General features: G+C 36.3%; 6 protein-coding genes across 6 annotated transcripts; 3 read left to right on the top strand and 3 right to left on the bottom strand.

The window, feature by feature from the left end:
* Window positions 1-2,797: 2,797 nt before the first annotated feature.
* Window positions 2,798-3,786, top strand: GGI43DRAFT_322480 (uncharacterized protein). The gene is made up of 3 exons (XM_083201863.1): window positions 2,798-3,118; window positions 3,187-3,363; window positions 3,434-3,786. The coding sequence occupies exons 1-3, from the start codon at window positions 2,905-2,907 to the stop codon at window positions 3,658-3,660; spliced, it is 618 nt and encodes a 205-aa protein (XP_083055007.1). The 5' UTR covers window positions 2,798-2,904; the 3' UTR covers window positions 3,661-3,786.
* A 334-nt stretch (window positions 3,787-4,120) lies between these two features.
* On the top strand, window positions 4,121-6,018 carry GGI43DRAFT_433007 (beta-lactamase/transpeptidase-like protein; the record flags this gene model as incomplete). The annotated part of the gene is made up of 3 exons (XM_083209678.1): window positions 4,121-4,378; window positions 4,427-5,827; window positions 5,929-6,018. Exons 1-3 carry the CDS (start codon window positions 4,229-4,231, stop codon window positions 6,016-6,018), a joined length of 1,641 nt encoding a protein of 546 aa, XP_083055006.1. The 5' UTR covers window positions 4,121-4,228.
* Window positions 6,019-6,524: 506 nt separating this feature from the next.
* Window positions 6,525-8,183, bottom strand: GGI43DRAFT_419415 (Intradiol ring-cleavage dioxygenase). The gene is made up of 4 exons (XM_083207675.1): window positions 7,708-8,183; window positions 7,511-7,645; window positions 7,326-7,454; window positions 6,525-7,253 (listed from the first exon to the last, which is right to left on the bottom strand). Exons 1-4 carry the CDS (start codon window positions 7,940-7,942, stop codon window positions 6,649-6,651), a joined length of 1,104 nt encoding a protein of 367 aa, XP_083055005.1. The 5' UTR covers window positions 7,943-8,183; the 3' UTR covers window positions 6,525-6,648.
* Window positions 8,184-9,329: 1,146 nt separating this feature from the next.
* Window positions 9,330-9,860, bottom strand: GGI43DRAFT_419413 (uncharacterized protein). The gene has a single exon (XM_083207674.1). It carries the CDS (start codon window positions 9,835-9,837, stop codon window positions 9,556-9,558), a length of 282 nt encoding a protein of 93 aa, XP_083055004.1. The 5' UTR covers window positions 9,838-9,860; the 3' UTR covers window positions 9,330-9,555.
* Window positions 9,861-12,280: 2,420 nt separating this feature from the next.
* GGI43DRAFT_433004 (Lactonase, 7-bladed beta-propeller-domain-containing protein) lies at window positions 12,281-13,688 on the bottom strand (the record flags this gene model as incomplete). The annotated part of the gene is made up of 2 exons (XM_083209677.1): window positions 13,025-13,688; window positions 12,281-12,956 (listed from the first exon to the last, which is right to left on the bottom strand). Exons 1-2 carry the CDS (start codon window positions 13,189-13,191, stop codon window positions 12,281-12,283), a joined length of 843 nt encoding a protein of 280 aa, XP_083055003.1. The 5' UTR covers window positions 13,192-13,688.
* Window positions 13,689-13,860: 172 nt separating this feature from the next.
* On the top strand, window positions 13,861-15,697 carry GGI43DRAFT_419411 (uncharacterized protein). Its single transcript, XM_083207673.1, has 4 exons — window positions 13,861-13,982; window positions 14,203-14,627; window positions 14,688-14,855; window positions 14,905-15,697. The coding sequence occupies exons 1-4, from the start codon at window positions 13,925-13,927 to the stop codon at window positions 15,475-15,477; spliced, it is 1,224 nt and encodes a 407-aa protein (XP_083055002.1). The 5' UTR covers window positions 13,861-13,924; the 3' UTR covers window positions 15,478-15,697.
* The last annotated feature ends 2,777 nt before the right edge of the window (window positions 15,698-18,474 follow it).

The following is an 18,474-nucleotide window of genomic DNA, read 5'->3' as shown; positions in this document are numbered from 1 at the left end:
TAAAAAAATAATTAAAATTAAAAAAATATAATTTAAATAAATTATAATTTATTAATTTAAATAAAAATTAAAATTTTTTATTTTAAAATTTATATTTATTTTAAAACTTATATATAAAAAATATATAAAAATAAATTAAAAAAATATAAATTATAAAAAAATATAAAAAACTTATATATAAAATTTAATTTATAAGTTAGCTTAAGTAAAAATATTAAATAAAAAAAATACTAGTTTAATTTATTTATATAAATTATAAATTTATATATATATAAGAGGTCCTGTCCCTGACTTTATTACTAGATAACTAAGTTCTTTAATAATATCTTTTACTATCATTCTTATCTTTGACACAGGGGACATCTACGTGAAAGGGTTAGCTACCATATTGACTAAATAGGAGGAGGACGGATCCCTATAGAATGTACAGCCGTTTGTGTTAGTAGTTTTTGTCTTAAAATCTATTAGGTAGCACATGCCTCTGTGTATATTGCTAGCTAAAATCTACTCTTGAGATTTCGCTTGACGACTAAACCATCGTGGTGAGGTATGCAAGCTCAGTCATAATTATCTCTCCAACCTTACTCTTCTATTATCGATCGTAAGGACTATATTTATTGTCTAGAGCCTCCTATTTATACTTGTATTTTAACTGAGCTCATTTAAGCCCGTTTTATTTCCAATGTATTTTAAAGACAATAGGAATTGTTTCCTCCGCTGACCCATGAATATTAAACGCGTTCAAAACGCGCCCAAATAATATAGAATCTATGAAGTAAGGCGTCCTGAATTCTTAAGAAGCAGTAAGAGATGATAATAATAGACTGGGGTTAGCGCTTCATTATCTAAGACCTGAAAGACAAAATCTAGGGCTTAACCAAGAAAGCCAAGAGGCCTATAGAAAAGCGCTGTCAAATTTTAAAGTCTACTTTAACCTAAACTCTTTTCATGTTGTACAAGAGAATCTAAAGCTGGCAGAGCAGCTTGGTCAGCACAAGGGATTTGCAAGATTTGCAGAGTAAGTTAATAATCTTTCCACCTATAGCCTTTTATCAAGTATCCTAGATAGTGTAATAAACATCTAAAATAGCAGGGTTTGTATATACTAGTCTCTTAAGAGACTATTGAATGCTATAATACAGCGCTCTTTTACAGTAATATAGCACTGTTCCACTGTAATCTCTTATAATTAAATACTTATACTATAATTCTTTTAAGGTATATACTAATATTATAGTTATAAGAGATTGGTTTGTAATATTTTACTAGATATATAAATTATTTTATAATTTAAAAGATATTAAATAACAGAGTTGGGGTGCTAAATAAGTATTCCCTAGTTATATATATATACCATATTATAACTATAAGTATTAACTTACTCATAGCATTTGTATTTATATATATACATTAAAATATCTTAAAGAAATTGCTTAAAATTACCTAATACATATTGTTAAATAAAAAAATATAACATACTATTCCCACTTTCCTATTAATTTATTTTAAGGTAAGTAAATTCCCAGAGTTATATGCGCGTATTATATACTAGCAAATGAGTTAAGGCAATCCATGAAGCAGTTGGATATATCATGTAGTATTAGATGTAAAGAAGAGTCATCCAGCATCCAAGCAGGCGTAATTAGCATCTAAATAAGCGGGGCTATGTAGATAAAAGTGCTATAACTTATAGTAATAAAATACAGCGCCTGTATACCATAATATAGCACTTATAAAACCTACCCACTGTAATACAGCACTCATTCACTGTAATATAGCGTGTACCGGATATAATATAGCGGCTGCTCGCTAAAATATAATACTTGCTTATAATATTATAATATATAAGCACTATTTTATAGCATATAAATACTGTATTTCAGTAAACAAGCGCTGTATTACAGTGGACAAGTATAATGTTAAAGCAAGAATGCGCTATATTATAGCTCGCATGCGCTGTATTATCGTGAGTGGTTGCTGTATTATCGTGAGTGGTTGCTGTATTATCGTGAGTGGTTGCTGTATTACAGCAGGCAGGTGTTATATTATATAAGAAAGACTTGTAAGCCTCATATTATAGGTTAATATCAATTGCATCAAATACTATTATATCCAATTCATCGCTCTAGTTCTTGGGGAGCACTAATATACATCGCTCCTCTACTGGGAGCACTCTGATAGGTAGCTCCTTCCAACGATTGGCTGAGCAGTACGTACTTATTCCCTACAAAAGGTTGGGTCGTAACAAAAAGGTGAAATTTCCACTATTTCATATGTTTGTTACGCTACCTTGATAAGCTAACCCTTATTAATTCATCACTAAGCAAATGGTAATCAGCAACTAATAACCCATTGGCTATATTTTACTCTATTATATTTTAGGACCTTGCTAGCAGAGGCTTCATAATCCTGCACTATACCATACTCAAGTACAGTATCAGGCCTCGATAGGTTTATAGTAATAACTTTTACTCTATATTCTTACTGCACTAGTAAGACCACTAGCGCGCTGACACTGAAATTTGTAAAATATCACGTATTGATGTTACTGGGTCTTTTATATCTCCAGAGGTGGGTAGTCTTACACCACCTACGTAATAACAGTACAGGTATTTTAAGCCGTGCTCCAGATTGGCCGAAATCAACTTTGTAAGGCTTAAGTTTGCACCGCAGCCTTAATGGCGCTATAGTGCTAAGCGAGATAAGTGATACATACTATAGAGCTTTAGTGTTAGCAACTTAGCATGCAAGGTCTGGAACAACACAATCCTTTCCGGGGATTCTCATTCCCCTATTTAAAAGACAGCCTGTACCATCGAACGAGCTTGATTGATGGATCCGAATGAGAATTTTCAATTGCCTTACTCCTTCTAAATTTGCATAGCCTTCACTGAGCTGGTCAATATGGCGATTGATGCTCAGATCAAAGTAGAACTTGCCACTGTAACAGATATACCAGAGCTAATCGAGCTTTTCAATGAAGGTTTGAACCTAGAAGGAGAGTATAACGTCTACCCGCATAATGCCCACGGGGCAAAGTATGCAACTGATGTATTCGAGGCTCTCCTCAAGGCGGACAATAGCCGCATCAAGTTGCTCATTATTCGGGACGCTGAAGGTCGGCTAGTAATCCCGCAACAATTTGATCTCTACGGATTTATTGTAGTAGCTAATAGCTGACCGTAGGTTATCCCATTTCAACGGGAACTATATACAGTATCCCCGCGGGTGATATTTTTTCCAGTGTGTGGAATGGCTGGGGCATTCCTCTTCAGCGAGGTATGAACCCAGAGGTGCTGGATAAAGTCTTCGGCGCATGGACGAAGCGCCACAACAACTTGATGGACTACCAACCTCATGTGTGTAAGTTGCTTTCACGAAGTTCCTTTATCGCATCTATCCACCACTAACTATCCTTTTACTGTATATATAGATGTTGAGTCCTTGGTTACTCGGGATGCTTGGCAAAAGCGTGGATGCGCAACTGCAATTCTTGCAGAAGCAGATAAGATAGCAGACGAGACCGACGTCCCGATTTTCTTGGATGGAGAAGTGCCGGAATTCTACAAAAGACGGGGCTATGATGAAGTACTAGATAATTCCGGCGTAGATGCTTCAGCAGTGCCCATGATGCGAAAGAAGAAGAGTCAGCGTGTATGAGACTGACATTCTTTGGGTCTCCGATACGTGTTCGTTGCTTCTAATCAATTGTTGAATTGAAGCTACGTTTCCATCGCTGTATCACATTCAGATATATCATCATTTTGATCTATAAGTGATAACGGCATACCCACGGCGAAGGTTTGGAGTCTACAACACCATGCAGGGTCACCAAAGAAGACAAGTAAAAATATATACAAATCTAACTAATGATATTTCCTTATCAACCTTCCCCTTAATGCTAGAGTACCTAAAGATGAAATCGCATGTCCCATGACATAGCGTAGATTGGATGTTACAGCGGAAAACGTACCCGCCATGTCGTAATACTGCCTAGATACTTGAACATTGTGACGCGGACACCTGATGATCGAGCGGGCCTCCGCAGTATTTATAGCTTCCAATCTCTTCAAAGTGAATTAATATCCGTCCGAACTCTAACTTCTTCCATTTATATCAACCTACGCACAGTTCAAAATATATCTATACACGCCAAAGTACACGTATTAATGCTGTGACAGACTTACTCGTGGGCTGCACCATTTAGAAGAGGCTGAACACCGTCCAGATGGCGCAAAGCAACACAAAATACCATTTAAAATCTTACGAGTCATGCTTCAATGCCGAGTTCAACGCAAAAGTTGAAAAGTTGCTGGATACGTGGCACGTTCCCGGTCTAGCAATTGGGCTTGTTCAAGGGTCTTCTACAAGTTTCAAAGTACGCTATCTTTTGACGAGCATGACAGCATAGCTAATCCAAGTCTAGGCATATGGTTTTGCAGAATTACCTGATACTGCTGTAACACCAGAAACGGTCTTTTTTACCGCCAGTACTACCAAAGCTTTCACCGCTGCTAGCGTCTCTCTACTAGTGGACAACGAGGAATTATATTTCTCATCGAAACACTGTCCGTCACCTTTATCATGGCAAACAACCCTCTCTTCGATTTTAGGCGACGACTTTGCTTTGGACAATGATGAAGTTACCTCCCGTATCACATTAGAAGATGCACTCAGCAATCGGACCGGCTTACCAGACCATAAGTTTAGCTTTGGACCGAAATCATCATCTGTCAGAGATGCTGTCCGTTCTTTAAGACACCTCCCAAGAGCTGCAGAACTACGCACACGGTATCTCTACAGCAGTTATATGTTCTCGACTGTATCACACGCCGTAGAGACAATTACTGCAATGAGTTTGGGCGATTTTATGAAACAAAGGCTTTGGCGGCCGTTGGGTATGGCTCAAACGTATTGGACGCCAGCAGAAGCAATAGAAGCCAAGGCATCAGGGACAGTCTTAGCTCGCGGCTATGCATGGGATGCATCGAAAGAATCTTTTGTGAAACAGCCGATACCCGATTTCCCCGCAGTCTCGGGGGCAGGAGCTATTATCAGCAACGTTGTTGACTACACGAAGTGGTTGCAGTGCATGATAGCTCAGTCTCTGCCTCTGAGTCCGGTTGCGCATACCACTCTCACAATACCACGGATCTCATTTTCGACCTCCGGTAACAATCCATTCCTTCCACCACACTCTTATGCCCTAGGATGGTTCATTGATAACTACCGCGGGCAACGTATCGTATGGCACAGCGGTGGCTGGACTGGATTCGGAACTACCATGATGTTTCTGCCAGATCATCAATGGGGCCTTGTTATGATGGGAAACACAACAGGAACAAGCAACTGCGTCCAGATAGCTCTATTCATGGAAATGCTTGATAACCTCTTTGGGACACCTGAGGATGAAAGAATTGATTGGAACCTCCAGCTCCAAGAACGTCTCCTCCAGCGAAGATATAATAATGATCGCGCTGCAGAATTCCTCTATCCCTCTATTTCATATCCAACCAGCCCACCTCTTCTTCCATACCAGGCTTACTCCGGACACTATATCCATGCAGCCTATGGTAATTTGGATTTGGAGTGTCAGAGAGAGACGTTATTTGCTTCGCGCCTTACTCAAGAGATCCCTATGGTAATACGGATGATACATTTATCTGAGGAGCTCTGGCTAGCCACTCTGATGGTTCTGAATGAGGATCCACGAGATCACTTGGTTATACGAGCGTCATTTAAACTGAGTGCAAATAGCGAAGTAGCTCAAGTGGGATTAGACCTTGAGCCAGCACTAAACGGGAATCTCATTTGGTTTACTCGGAAGGTTATTAACCCTAAGCAGCATGATACTGCTTCTTCGTCAAGGGAAGATCCCAGCTCGTTATTCTCATAGTATTCATCTACCTGCTCACTACATGTGTGCAGATTGGGGACACTGTCCTTGACACACGAATAAAAAGCGCACAATTCAGTAGATTACAGCGTCCTCTTTGCACGTCAGAATTCCCCATGTGATATCTCTCTGGAGTATATTTTCATTAGTTATATACTTCTCTTCTCTGGAGATGATATGGTAGAAAGTCGAAAGTATGGTCCAAGTTAATCTCTAGTACTTGGGAAAACTAAGCACCTAGTGTTCTGAAAAGTTCACAAGGTGGGCTATTGTCTCTCAATGTGACGCCCCATGCATCGTGGGGTACTGAAACATGCCCTTCACCAAGTCGAAATGAAATAAGGAGCTAGACAAGACAAGTAGATGCATGAAGAAAACTGGGGCTAAGGCAAGCTAAGATAATACTCATATGGTGCCTGGAAAAAGCATACCCTACTATGTAAAGAGGACGCTGTAATCTACTGAATTGCGCACTTTTTACATATGCTTTAAAGATAATATCCCCTAGTTTACATTTAATTCTGTGGTTATTTTAATGCAATATACTTAAGGAATTTATATTATTAAATTAACAAGTACATTTATAATCATAAGGTAGAAAGCAAAATGCAGATTTAACATTTTGTCTCTCACTGTGTACTTCACTCAACCCTTTCGGAAGCTGGGTTGTCTTCTTTCATCCAATTTAATTGATATATGACGGTTACTTCGCTAAATGTGAGGTATAAAGCTCAGGAAGTTGATATGGCACTTCAAGGAGTGCCGCTTGGAGGAGGGCCGCTGGGGAAAGTACCGTTGGGGGGAGCACCGCCCGGACCGCCGCCACCGCCAGCATTTGGGTTCGTCTCTCCACCAGTTTGATAATATGTCGCCGCAGCGGTGACCTCCTTACTGAGTGTCGTGTTGATGCCGAAACTGATCCAACCAAGCAGTCCATCCTGCACGTCAGTTCCCAGAAGCACATATTCCATGAATGGGTCGCTTGTCTCTGCCTCCTGAGCGGCGATATTATCTTCTGCATTGGTCGTCAATGTCTGCGTGTTGGCCGAGTATACCGCTGTTGTCTCCACCTGGTTGATTAGGTCTTGATCGAAAAATATCTGTCCGACGTGAGCGGCATTTGTATCGAGAAGTGTTCCGTTTGTCTCGGCCGTTGCGTTGAGATGCACCATGACGTGGATGTGCGTAGTTCGACCTGTGTAGTGACCTGGGAAGAGCGTATTGAACTGCACGGTACCATCTGAATCAGTTTCCTGAACGCCGCGTAGGAAGGTGGCATTGAGATTCGATGTGTCCACAGCGCTATTGCCATTCCCAGAAGCAGAGACTCCCGAATAGACCCCTGTCGAGTTGCAGTCTGGCCAAAGACAGACAAAATGTTATTTCTTGGTCACTTTTGGCTTTCGACTAAGGGACGAGGAAAACATACGCCATATTTCGAGAAACGCGCCAGTCACTGGCTCGCAAGTCTCCGTATCAAGGACTTGGATATCCAAGACAAGGCCGACACCAAGTTGGTCCTCTGTCACATTCTTTCTAATATACTCGCCAGAAACGTCTTTTATCGTGTCAGTCAGGTTTATGTTTTGCGGTAAGCTATTGATCTGAACTGACAGTAAGGACCCTCGGTTACCTCAGGACTGAGCACACACGAGTTATTTGAAGCGAAGATGGTGCTCTCCGGTGTCTCTAGAGCATAATACTCCGAAGAATGATGAGAATCGTTGAGAAGGTTATCCAGTGTGCGGCCTGTGTACGAATTAGTCCCAAAATACGCTGATGGGACGAGCAATGAAAGCTAAGCCACATACCCATCAGACTCCCACCCTTTGCATGCTGGGCGGCCAGATCTCTTCTGCGCTTCGTGGACCGATCCGCATAACCACGAACATTCAATTTAGCTGCACAGTGACTAAGATCCTTGCGCGTGAGCCTCCTGAGCATGGCCGAGCGCTCAGATACTTCGGCTCGAATATCATGGCCTGGGTGAGCCGAGACTAGGACGATACCGACCATCGCGCCTGAGAAGATTGCTGAGAAACGCATGATTGCAGATAGCCTAGTTGATATAGAAAAATATAGACACAATATGACCAGTCGAGATGTGGACTCTTTATATATTCTGAGGGTAGTCCAGGCTGTGAAGATAATTTTGTATGCTACTTTTATTCTAGACTCGAAGACAAGGCATCTGTAATGGGCATATATATATGTATATGAGATTTTTCTCCTGTGCGCATTCTATTATATCAAATGCAGCTGGATCTTGTATGCAACGTCGTCGTCGTCATCTTCTCTTGTATGGGGATCCGAAACTTGAGATCGAATTGGATGGTACATCAATACTACGTATAGAAAACACCAATGCCGCGTCAGTTGGTCCGGGATGTGGGCGGGTGGTTCCGGCAGGAATCCCACCACATTAGAACAACAGGGCCCTGTCTATTTTGCAAGCGGGGAAATGACTTCTAGCCCCTTAAATGAGTAGAATTATAGTTCCAGTTTAAGGTTAACTTCTAGCAGGAACTAGACGGCTTTAAAATGAAGCAAACCGGGGCAGAATATCTAAAACTGAGCATTGGATACTACTTCTAAGCCACTATTACTCATGGCACGACGCGCGGCTGTTACAATCGATAAATAATAACATTACAAAAAGAAGCTAGTTATAAATATTCCGAGGTTTACTGTAACCAGTAAAAAATAACAGAGCCCCTATGCCTTGGATCGCGAGAAACTTTATCCAGATGGGCAGGGATCTAGTCGAGTGTCAGCCGATCGAGGCTTCTGCACAACCAGTAGTCAGAAGTAGCATTAACTGGTATGACATAAACCGCTATTCCTAGTAGCCCTAACATAGTAAATTTAATATGCTATTATAACAATCCTATATATTATTCCGCGTACGTATAGCGAGAAAGGCGAGAGAGTTGATACCATCCCTAGTACTAGCCGAGGTATACTAGAAATATCTGGTACCTATAACGAATCGAGGGGGGAAAGGTTATTAGCAATTTAAACACGCAGACACGCACAGAGCAAGCAAAAATAAATAATATTCGTGCGCCTGGAGATTCCCAGTTAATGTTGACGCCGTCGAGGTCATTATCGTCGACGAAGTTGGCCAAACTGGTTGCCCTGGTTAAACGATTGGTGGCAGCGACGCCCTCACGAAAGAGATTATAAGTATTCGGATTAGTGGAAAAGCCCTAACCGCCGATAGATAGGATGCGCTTCGCGATCTCAATCCGCTTAAACTCTTTGAACTGGTAGATGATTGTGGCGTTGGAATCTGGAATACATAGGATGATGTAAGCGCACTGAACAGCGAAATAGATGTGTATAAGCATTAATATCGATCTAAGAGAGGTCTTAGAAGAGGTCGGACTTCAGAAAATTGTATCCCTCGTAGAAGCCGACGCTCCTGAACATCGCAGGAGGGCTATGTAATTGGAGATGTAGCTATTGGTTCGCTAGGCACTGTGGCTCTAGGGGCACCAGTGCTAGTATTAGTGCCGAAGTTAGGCCATCGTACCGCACTAAGATTATCATTAACAACGTAGTCGATTGCAAGCATCAACTGAACTAAGGTGTTGGGCGAAGGGACTGGTTACTTGGCCATACATCGCAGCACGCATTCAGAAGACATGGGTTGAGCGTTACGTGAATGTGGCGAGCAATGTCATCGACAAGATTAGGGAAGGAAAATGAATAGAAAAGGGACTCTTTGAACAAGGCAAATTATGCAGAGTTATAATACAGGGTCCAGTTAGCAGGGTTAGCCCCGACGCAGCACAAGCACTGGGCCCTCGCTTCGATATGGCGGAAGATGTGTGGATAAACGACAGCGTAGTAGAGAGTAATAGAGGAGGGCAAGGAAAGCAGTGCGTGGCCAAAGCCACGTAGAAGAAAAAGGAAGAAAGAGTAGACGAAAACGACATTGAGCTACGTATAAATTGTGAACATGAAGAAGAAGATAAAGAAGAAGAAGGGGGGATAAAATATATTATTATTAAGGCCTGCTAATTGCTAATTGCTACTTGCGGAGAAGGAAAAAGACTCGTGCCCATCTTTCATTCCAAGTATGTAAAGTGCATACACCCACCTCATACAAAATAGATCATAGCAACTAGTGCAACCAGTAGCGTAAGCAATATTGACACCACTGCTACACCAGGATTGCCTGCTGAAGGGTGACCGGGGGGCGGGCTCGGATTCAGGCAGGTGAGGGTAGAACTGTAAGAAGTGTAGATGGAGCCTGTGGCTTTGGCTTCGGCAGGTAGACTAGATGCGGCTGCAGAATCGATGGTCGCCGCGCATGAGTTAGTTAGTAGTTGGACTAGGATCCAGGTTATGTTAAATGCTAGAGCCTCCGCTGTGCGTGCCGCAAATGTTAAACTATGTGGCCGCCTTAAGATTAATTCCTTTTCTAGACTTACTAATAGTAAAAACTGTAATAAAGTTTTTATTATATATTAAGATTTTATAAATATTATATTACATATACCAGGCAAAAGTCTAGACATTGTCCAGGTAAAAAATAATATTAACAGCACTGCTAAGTAAATATAAGCTACTAAATATAAGTTTTACTATAACCAGGGTTGCCATTTAGTAACGATTCGTATCGTCAGTGCCTTGAAGAAAACGAAACGAATTATTTTCGTTACTAATAAATTAATCGTAGTTTCTTCATCAGCCTGACGAATACGATACGAAAAAAATCGTATTTCGTTAATAATAATTAAATAAATACGAAGTACGAATTTCGTTACTAATTTCGTTACTAATTTCTTCAAAAATCATATTTTATTTATAATAATTGAAGAAATACGAAATACGAATTTCGTTACTAAATTCGTTATTAAATTTATTATAAATATTATAATCGATTAAAATAGCTTATTATAATAATTAAATAGTATATTTTTATAAACTTAAATCAGATTAAATATATTTATTAAAATAAGCTAGTTTATAAAGAAATTAGTAATAAATTTGAGTAAATTCGTTAATACGAATTTACTTATAACGAAATTAATAATAACGAAATTCTTCATGATTTTTTTATGAATAAATTAGTTTCTTCAGATTTTCATCAGAATTATATTAGTTTCTTCAAAAGCCTGAAGAAAACGAATTTAATTCGTCAGGAAAGTGAAGAAAACTATTTATTTTCGTCTTTCGTTAACGAAATACGAAATTAATCGTAGTAACGAAACGAATGACGAAAGATCACTGATTAATGTGGCAACCCTGACTATAACTATATCACTAGCTACTTTAATACCTCTAGCGCTAATAAAACTTAGTTACTTTTTATTATTACCCTCTTATAATTTTATTTTTTTAAATAAATATAAAAATTATTAATTTAATTTTAAAAAAATTAATTTTATTTTAAAAAAGTTTTTAATATTAAAAAAATTTAAAATTATAATTAATATAATTAATATAATATTATTTTTAAATATTAAAAGTAAAAAATAATATATAACCCTAATTATAACTTAATAAATATATATATAATAAAATTTATAATAATAAAAAAAAAAATTAAAAAACTATTTTTTGTATAATTAATTTTTTAAATAATATAAAATTTTTAAATTAAATTAATTATATTAATAAAAAAATGTAAATAATAATAATTAAATAATATTATTAAAAAAACTAAATTAAATTATAATTTAATTATAATAATTAAAAAAAATAAAATTAATTAATAAAAATTTTTAAAAATCTTTTAAATAAAAATATTTATTTTAAAAAAAATATAAAAATAATTATTTAATAATTTTTTAATTATAAAAATAATATATTTTTAAATATTAATTATATAAAATTTTATAAATAAAAAATATTATAAAATTTTTATTAAATAAATAAATGTAACTTAATATTATATATAAATTTTATTTAAAAAAATAAATATTTATTATATTAAAATAAATAAAAAAGTTTTTATAAACTAATTTAAAATAAAATAAATAATTATATATTAAAAATAAAAATATAAAACTTTTTTTTAAAAAAAATAATTTAAAAGTTTTTTTTAATTTTTAATTTATTAATACTAATATTTCTTATATTATAAATTAATTTAATTATAATAAATATATTATATAAGTTATTTTTTATTAAATATATTTTAATATAATTTATTAATTTTAATTTTTAAAATAAATTAATATAAATTTTAAATTTATATAAATAATATATTATTAATTAAAATTACTATTTTAAATAACTTAGCTTATTAAATTATATAAGGTTAAATTTACCTAGGGTTATATTATTAATAGTTAAGTTTATAAGTCCAGATATTTAATTGCGCTTTAATATAATTAGATTATTAAATATTTTATTAGTAATTATAATAAACTAATTATTAAAAGAGAGTGAGAAATATCTTGGAATCTTGCTATACGTCAGGGTGTTCCTAATATAGACAAGATGCTCCGACTCACCCGGGTGGACTGAGTAGATGGCCAATGCGTCGGTGTCGTACGACACTGTGTTGCGGTTCGAGACATAAGCAAACATCCCATTGTTCGAGAGGGCCACTTCCGTGGCCAAATTGAAATTATTTGGCTCTGAGCGGTTTGAGTCAGGACCAAGCGTTGAGACCATTTGGATTAGAGTAATGTTGAGAGGCGAATTTGAACGGAGGGAATGACTATCATTGTTGACGCCGTCGAGAGCGAATACTCTAATGGTGTTATCTAGCTCGCTAATGAGATACATAAATGTTCGCGTGCGATTGAACTCTCGGAATGTGACATGGCGAGGTCCCGTTCCCGGCTCGAGGGTGATGTTGTTGATCTGGGTTACCCGTTCTGGCCCGTCCATATGGTACACGTAGAGGTGGTCTGTGCCTCGGTCCGGTACTATCATATATTCTCCAGTAGGATCGAAAGCAGCAGCATGTGGATTGCTCTGGATATGAGACTCGTTTGTTCCCGGTCCTGGGTGGGTGAGGTTATACTTGAAGACAAAAGTAGGGTCACCAATCATACCAGGCGATGGTAAAGGATAGATAGCCACAGTCGAACCGTCGCTAGACGAACGAACGAACGAGTTAGTCAAAAAGGTTCTGCTAGTTGGACAGAAAAATACAATACTCACATGTTTGCCACAGATAAAGTCCTGCCATCCCTAGCAACGTCGCAAAAAACGCCCCCAATACCATTTGAGGATTGAGATATAACGAGACTCAAGGCGCCAGGATCTTCGACCTTTTTATGGAAAGAGAAAACCCCTCCAGAACTTGAAAAATTGTTGGGATAATCCATTCTCGACACGGAATAGATCAAACTGTCACGCAAGTGCAACCAGCTTGGTCTGATGCCGTCTTGGGCTGTGTTAAAAGCTCTAGACTTGTGGATGGCGATTTGCTAGGATCGGATGAAAAGGTGAGAATGCCACGATCTTGGTGAGCAATGCGTAACATCGGCAATTCCCTGTCATTGGTAGAGGCAGATAGGACTGAGCCTGCAGTAAGAAGGAGTAGGCCTACGGTGAACATTCTCTCGAACACTGGCGGTGGGGTAGAATAAATAACAAGCAAGCAGGAAGTAGAAGATCTGAGGGCTCTGAGATAATGGCGGGGCTGAGGTTGCAGACTGAAAACTCGATCGGAAAACGACATAACAATGACTGACTATCACTATATATATATATATCATTCTTCACTGACGGGCTATAACGTAATTGAACTTTTGCCATGAATCCCTTATTATAGATCCCTGATGCAGGGACACAATCCGTCAAGAAGATGAGCCACTCCCAGATTACGACTTTGCTGAAGCATCTCTGGAAAGCAGCATAAGGTAGCGGGCATTATCATTGGCTCAATCGTATGGTCTTCCCCTTTTCGGACTAGTTGGACCTCCGAGCCAGCACGGGGGTCCAGAGTAAATGGCCGGCCCCCTCCCGCACCACCCTTTATATTACTCTTCCGATTTGTATCTTGCATATCATATCTTTCGTATGGGCAAACCCTTTTGAGCTAGGTTTGTTAATACGATGACACTTGTCAAGCCGGGCCAACGCCGACGTACCAAGGCACCAAAAGTTCTTACAGGTTGGGTAACATGCAAGTAGGTGCCGCTAACGACCGCGATGTCCCCCTTTTTTCCCTTTTTTTAAAACTTACCTAACCAAGCCAGCAGGAGTAGGTGGATGCAATCCCCTTTGGACGCAAGCATTGCACTGTTTTGAAGATCAACAGCCCGAAAGGTCAAGTGCGATGAAGCGAGACCGGCTTGCCTGAAATGTAAGAACCGCTGACTTAATTTCTTCAGCCCCTCCCATTGACCTTCTAGGCATCGCTGGAGGCTGGGCTTGTGTGTATAACGGGTGGAAGAAGGAATTGCGATTCGTCAACGTCAGTCCTAGTCTTGGTCGCTCACCAAGCCGTGCGCAGCTGCGGGCTCTTCAGTTCTACGTCGAAAAGACTGAGGGGCAATTAACTACATTCTTCCCGGATGAGCTATGGGACACAATCGTGCTTCAGTTGTCGCATTCTGAGCCTTGCATCCAGTTCGCATTGTCAGCCCTTGCATCCTATCACGAGCTCTTTACTAGTGCAACTCATCGACCTGAACGCGACCCGTCTTTTAGAATACAACAATACAATGCCGCCATCAAGCTGCTCCTTGGGTCAGCAGGCACCCTAGCGTCCACGACCGTCAAGCTAGTTTTCGTGCCCATTTTCTTCTGCATCGAGGTATGCTGAGCGCTTTTGTAATCCTCTGAACAGCAGAAAGACTAACATGGGTCTGTCCAGGCACTTCGGGGAAATCACGACTCTGCCTTCGGCCTGCTCCAGTGTGGCATGCAGTTGGTCGGTGAATGGAGGCAAAGAGAATGCCGTGGCGACAATGCATCGCCCAGGCATCATATCCTACGAGCCGTCGAAGGACTGCTTTCTCGATTAACCATTCACACGAGATCTGTGAGTGCTCTCTTGTGCTGCTGCATGCGCCGTTCCTAACTTTTGCAAGTTTATCAAGGGGAGGGCAATACACCCGTCAGCCTGCACTTTCAACGCCCTACCACGCAGTGCACCATTGTCCTTTACGTCGCTGGCTGAAGCCCGGGAGTTCCTAGTCATTTATGCTGCGGGATATCTAAATCTGGAGCGAAGGGAACGACTTGAGCCCCAATACTATATTCGAATACTGAGAGAATGGTCCGCCGCCCTAGATTCTTTGTTGCAGTCCCGAAAGGGCACTGATATTACCGCTGCAGAGAAGAGGGCTGTTTCCTTGTTGAAGTTGTATGAACGATACTGCGTTCTGAGGTTACAACCGAAATTGTTGCTAGGTTATTTGGATCCGGCCGAATCGCCGGCCGTATGCAGTGGACAAGTAATAGAGGAGCTTGTTGGCCTAGCTGCCTCGGCACTGGGTATGGAGGCTGTTGAAGACGATGCCCGTATGCAGCCCCAGGGCAAGCCAATCTTTCACCTCGAGGTCGGAGTGACGTGGATCCTGTTTACGCTTCTTCCACGATCCCATGATCCAGTTATACAGCGAAAAATACTGACACCTCGAGGATCGGGGAACGCATTTTAGCCCTGAAGGAAGCTGAGAATTCGCTTACAATAAGTGGCTTAGCGGAGACGGCCGGTATTAGGGTCAAAGGAGTTAGTTCTTATTCAGAAAACAGTCATGTCTCTGTGGTATTTAAATCCGAGGGGAGTAACGCCCGATTGCTTGAACTTATCCCTCTTTAACCTAGGATTGCTTTATTAAAAGAAGCAGGCAAATAATACATCACTAATTACATTTTTTACTTAAAAATACCTTTATAATTTTTATTTTCAAGCCCTTACTACTATCTATTAGATAAGCTAATAAATCAAAGCTGATTAAGTTCAGCTTAAAGAGCAATTCAGAATTCTTTAATCAATAAGCTAGGTATATAACTCGAGCACTGCGGTTGGTATTGATTTAGGGCAATATTACGAACTTATTGGGGTGAAATAAAAGGGAAACAAATACACACAAGACCAGAAGTAAGCAGGGGAGCAGTGGGACTGGCCCAAAATGGAGCTGGATCATTTCATGAACAAAAAACTAGAATAAAACAATGATGTTCCATTCTCCGCTGGCGTCACTTGCTGTCTTCATTGGCTGACTAGGCAGGCTACTTCCCTGCATAACCCAATCTTCGAGATGGCTTGCAAGACAGCACCAAACACGGGGGTTTAATTATGGAAGATGGGCCCGGGAGTTTTGTCAACGATCTTGTTTTCAATGGTGCCGTTTCCGTATCGAAAATGGGCAACAACCATGAAGTGAGGGCTAATTACATGTATAGTATATACCAATGGCCGTTATATTAGGATAAGAATAATAGTAAAAGATATTATTAAAAACTTAATTATTTAGTAATAAAATCAAGAACAGGACTTTATATATATATATAATTATATAATTTATATAAATAAATTAAACTAGTATTTTTTTATTTAATATTTTTACTTAAGCTAGCTTATAAATTAAATTTTATATATAAGCTTTTTATATTTTTTTATAATTTATATTTTTTTAATTTATTTTAATATATATTTTATATATAAGTTTTAAAATAAATATAAATTTTAAAATAAAAAGTTTTAATTTTTATTTAAATTAATAAATTATATTATAATTTTATAATAAATAATATATTTATTTTTTTTCTTATAATTACATATTTATTAAATATAATAATATAATATTTATTTTAATTTAAATATAATATTAAAATAAAATTAAAACTAGTATTTAAAATATAAAATATTTTTTAAAAAAATAAGTTTTTTATTTAATTATTATATATTATTTAAAAATAATATATTTTTAAATTTTAAAAAACTAGTTAAATTTTTTTTAAATTTAATTATAAATAATTTTTTATTATTAATAAATAATTAAAAGTTTTTTTTTTATAAATTAAATAAATTAAAATTTTATTATTTAATATATAAATTAAAAATAAATTTATTTTTATAATAATAATTTTTATTAAATATAAATTATTATATTATATTTTTATAAAAATAAATTTATTTAATAATATATTTAAATTATTTTTTTTTTAATTTAAATTATAAAAATAATAATTTTTTTATTTTTTAATATAATTAAAAAAAATTATTAATTTTTATTTTTTTTTTATTTTTTAAATAAAAATAAATTTTAAAATATTTATTTAAAAAATATTTAAATATTTTATAATATATATAATATAAATAAATATTAATAAATTTTATATATTTTATTTTATAAAATTTATATTATTATTTTTTTTTTATTATTATTATAATTTATTTAAATATTATAATTTTTATTTTTATTATATTATTTTTTTATTTAAAAAAAAATATTATAATTTTATTTAAAAATTATAAAAAATATTTTAAATTTATTTTTAAATTTTATAAAAAACTTATTAATAAAATTTAATTTTTTAATTTATAAAATTAAATTAATAACTTATAATTTATTTTTTATATTTTTAAATTTTATTAAATAATTTATTATATTTTTATAATTTTTAAATTTTAAAAAATAATATAAATTTATATTTTCTTTTTTAATTTAATTTAAATATTATTATTAAAATAAAATATAATATATATAATTATTTATTATTAATAAAACTTTATATTTTAATATATTTAATAAAATGAAAATTTTAAATATTTTAAAAAAAATTTGATTTATATAATAAACTTTTTTTAATTAAATAATTAAAAATTAAAATAAAATTAAAAATAAATATTATAAAATAAAAAGTTTTTTTATAATTAAAAAAAAAAACTTTTATAAAAGTTTTATTAATATTTTTAATTAAATTAAAAAAATATTATTTTTATATAAACTTAGTTTCCAGGGTAAATTATATTTACTTGCTATTTTTATTTTATTTTATATTTTATTTTAAATTAGTAATTATAACTTAGCTTAAAAAGTTAAGTAAGTTAAGTAAAAAAGAAATTAATAGTCTAGTATAATTAATATAAAAAAAAGCTATAATATAAGGCTTTAAGCCTTTGCAAGAGGTATTTTATTATTATCTCTAATTAATACTAATAAAAGCAGCTTATTAAAATTATATATATAAAAACTAGGTTCTTAATTAATAAAAAAGTAATATATAAGAAAAAATAATCTTCTTTATTATTTTATAATCTAGGCTTATAACCTGTTAAAATAAAAATAACAGTGAAAGATATTATTAAAAACTTAATTATCTAGTAATAAAGTCAGGGACAGGACCTTTTATATATACACAACTATATGATCCACACAGACAGATCGAACTAGCGTTTCCCTTGTTCGACACGTTGGCTATTGGTTGTGTCCCTGCAGTCAATCCGCCACCCCCTTATATTGCCCACTTCGTATTTAAATTCCACTGACTTCTTTCTAGCAATACTGTTGGTGATGCAGTCCACGATGCAATTCGCGGTGTATTTGATAACTAAATGTAAGGGGGGGGGGGGGGGGGGGGGGGGGGGGGGGGGGGGGGGGGGGGGGGGGGGGGGGGGGGGGGGGGGGGGGGGGGGGGGGGGCGGGCGC

Source organism: Trichoderma evansii, assembly GCF_050947405.1.
Source record: "Trichoderma evansii strain SZMC 28006 chromosome Unknown GGI43scaffold_53, whole genome shotgun sequence".
Taxonomy (NCBI): Eukaryota; Fungi; Ascomycota; class Sordariomycetes; order Hypocreales; family Hypocreaceae; genus Trichoderma; species Trichoderma evansii.
The sequence above is the reverse complement of the archived record's forward strand: the minus strand, read 5'-3'. Positions and strand labels throughout refer to the sequence as shown.

Bases quoted from the DNA above. Each gene is read 5' to 3' on its own strand.
- GGI43DRAFT_419411 (XM_083207673.1), top strand. From the start codon at position 13,925: ATGACACTTGTCAAGCCGGGCCAACGCCGACGTACCAAGGCACCAAAA. The intron at 13,983-14,202 runs GTTGGGTAACAT...TAATTTCTTCAG, and splicing joins GGCACCAAAAGTTCTTACAG to CCCCTCCCATTGACCTTCTA. The intron at 14,856-14,904 runs GTGAGTGCTCTC...AACTTTTGCAAG, and splicing joins TAACCATTCACACGAGATCT to TTTATCAAGGGGAGGGCAAT.
- GGI43DRAFT_322480 (XM_083201863.1), top strand. From the start codon at position 2,905: ATGGCGATTGATGCTCAGATCAAAGTAGAACTTGCCACTGTAACAGAT. The intron at 3,119-3,186 runs GTCGGCTAGTAA...AGCTGACCGTAG, and splicing joins CATTATTCGGGACGCTGAAG to GTTATCCCATTTCAACGGGA. The intron at 3,364-3,433 runs GTAAGTTGCTTT...CTGTATATATAG, and splicing joins GGACTACCAACCTCATGTGT to ATGTTGAGTCCTTGGTTACT.
- GGI43DRAFT_419413 (XM_083207674.1), bottom strand. From the start codon at position 9,837: ATGTCGTTTTCGTCTACTCTTTCTTCCTTTTTCTTCTACGTGGCTTTG.
- GGI43DRAFT_419415 (XM_083207675.1), bottom strand. From the start codon at position 7,942: ATGCGTTTCTCAGCAATCTTCTCAGGCGCGATGGTCGGTATCGTCCTA. The intron at 7,646-7,707 runs GTATGTGGCTTA...ATTCGTACACAG, and splicing joins AAAGGGTGGGAGTCTGATGG to GCCGCACACTGGATAACCTT. The intron at 7,254-7,325 runs GTATGTTTTCCT...GTCTTTGGCCAG, and splicing joins CGCGTTTCTCGAAATATGGC to ACTGCAACTCGACAGGGGTC.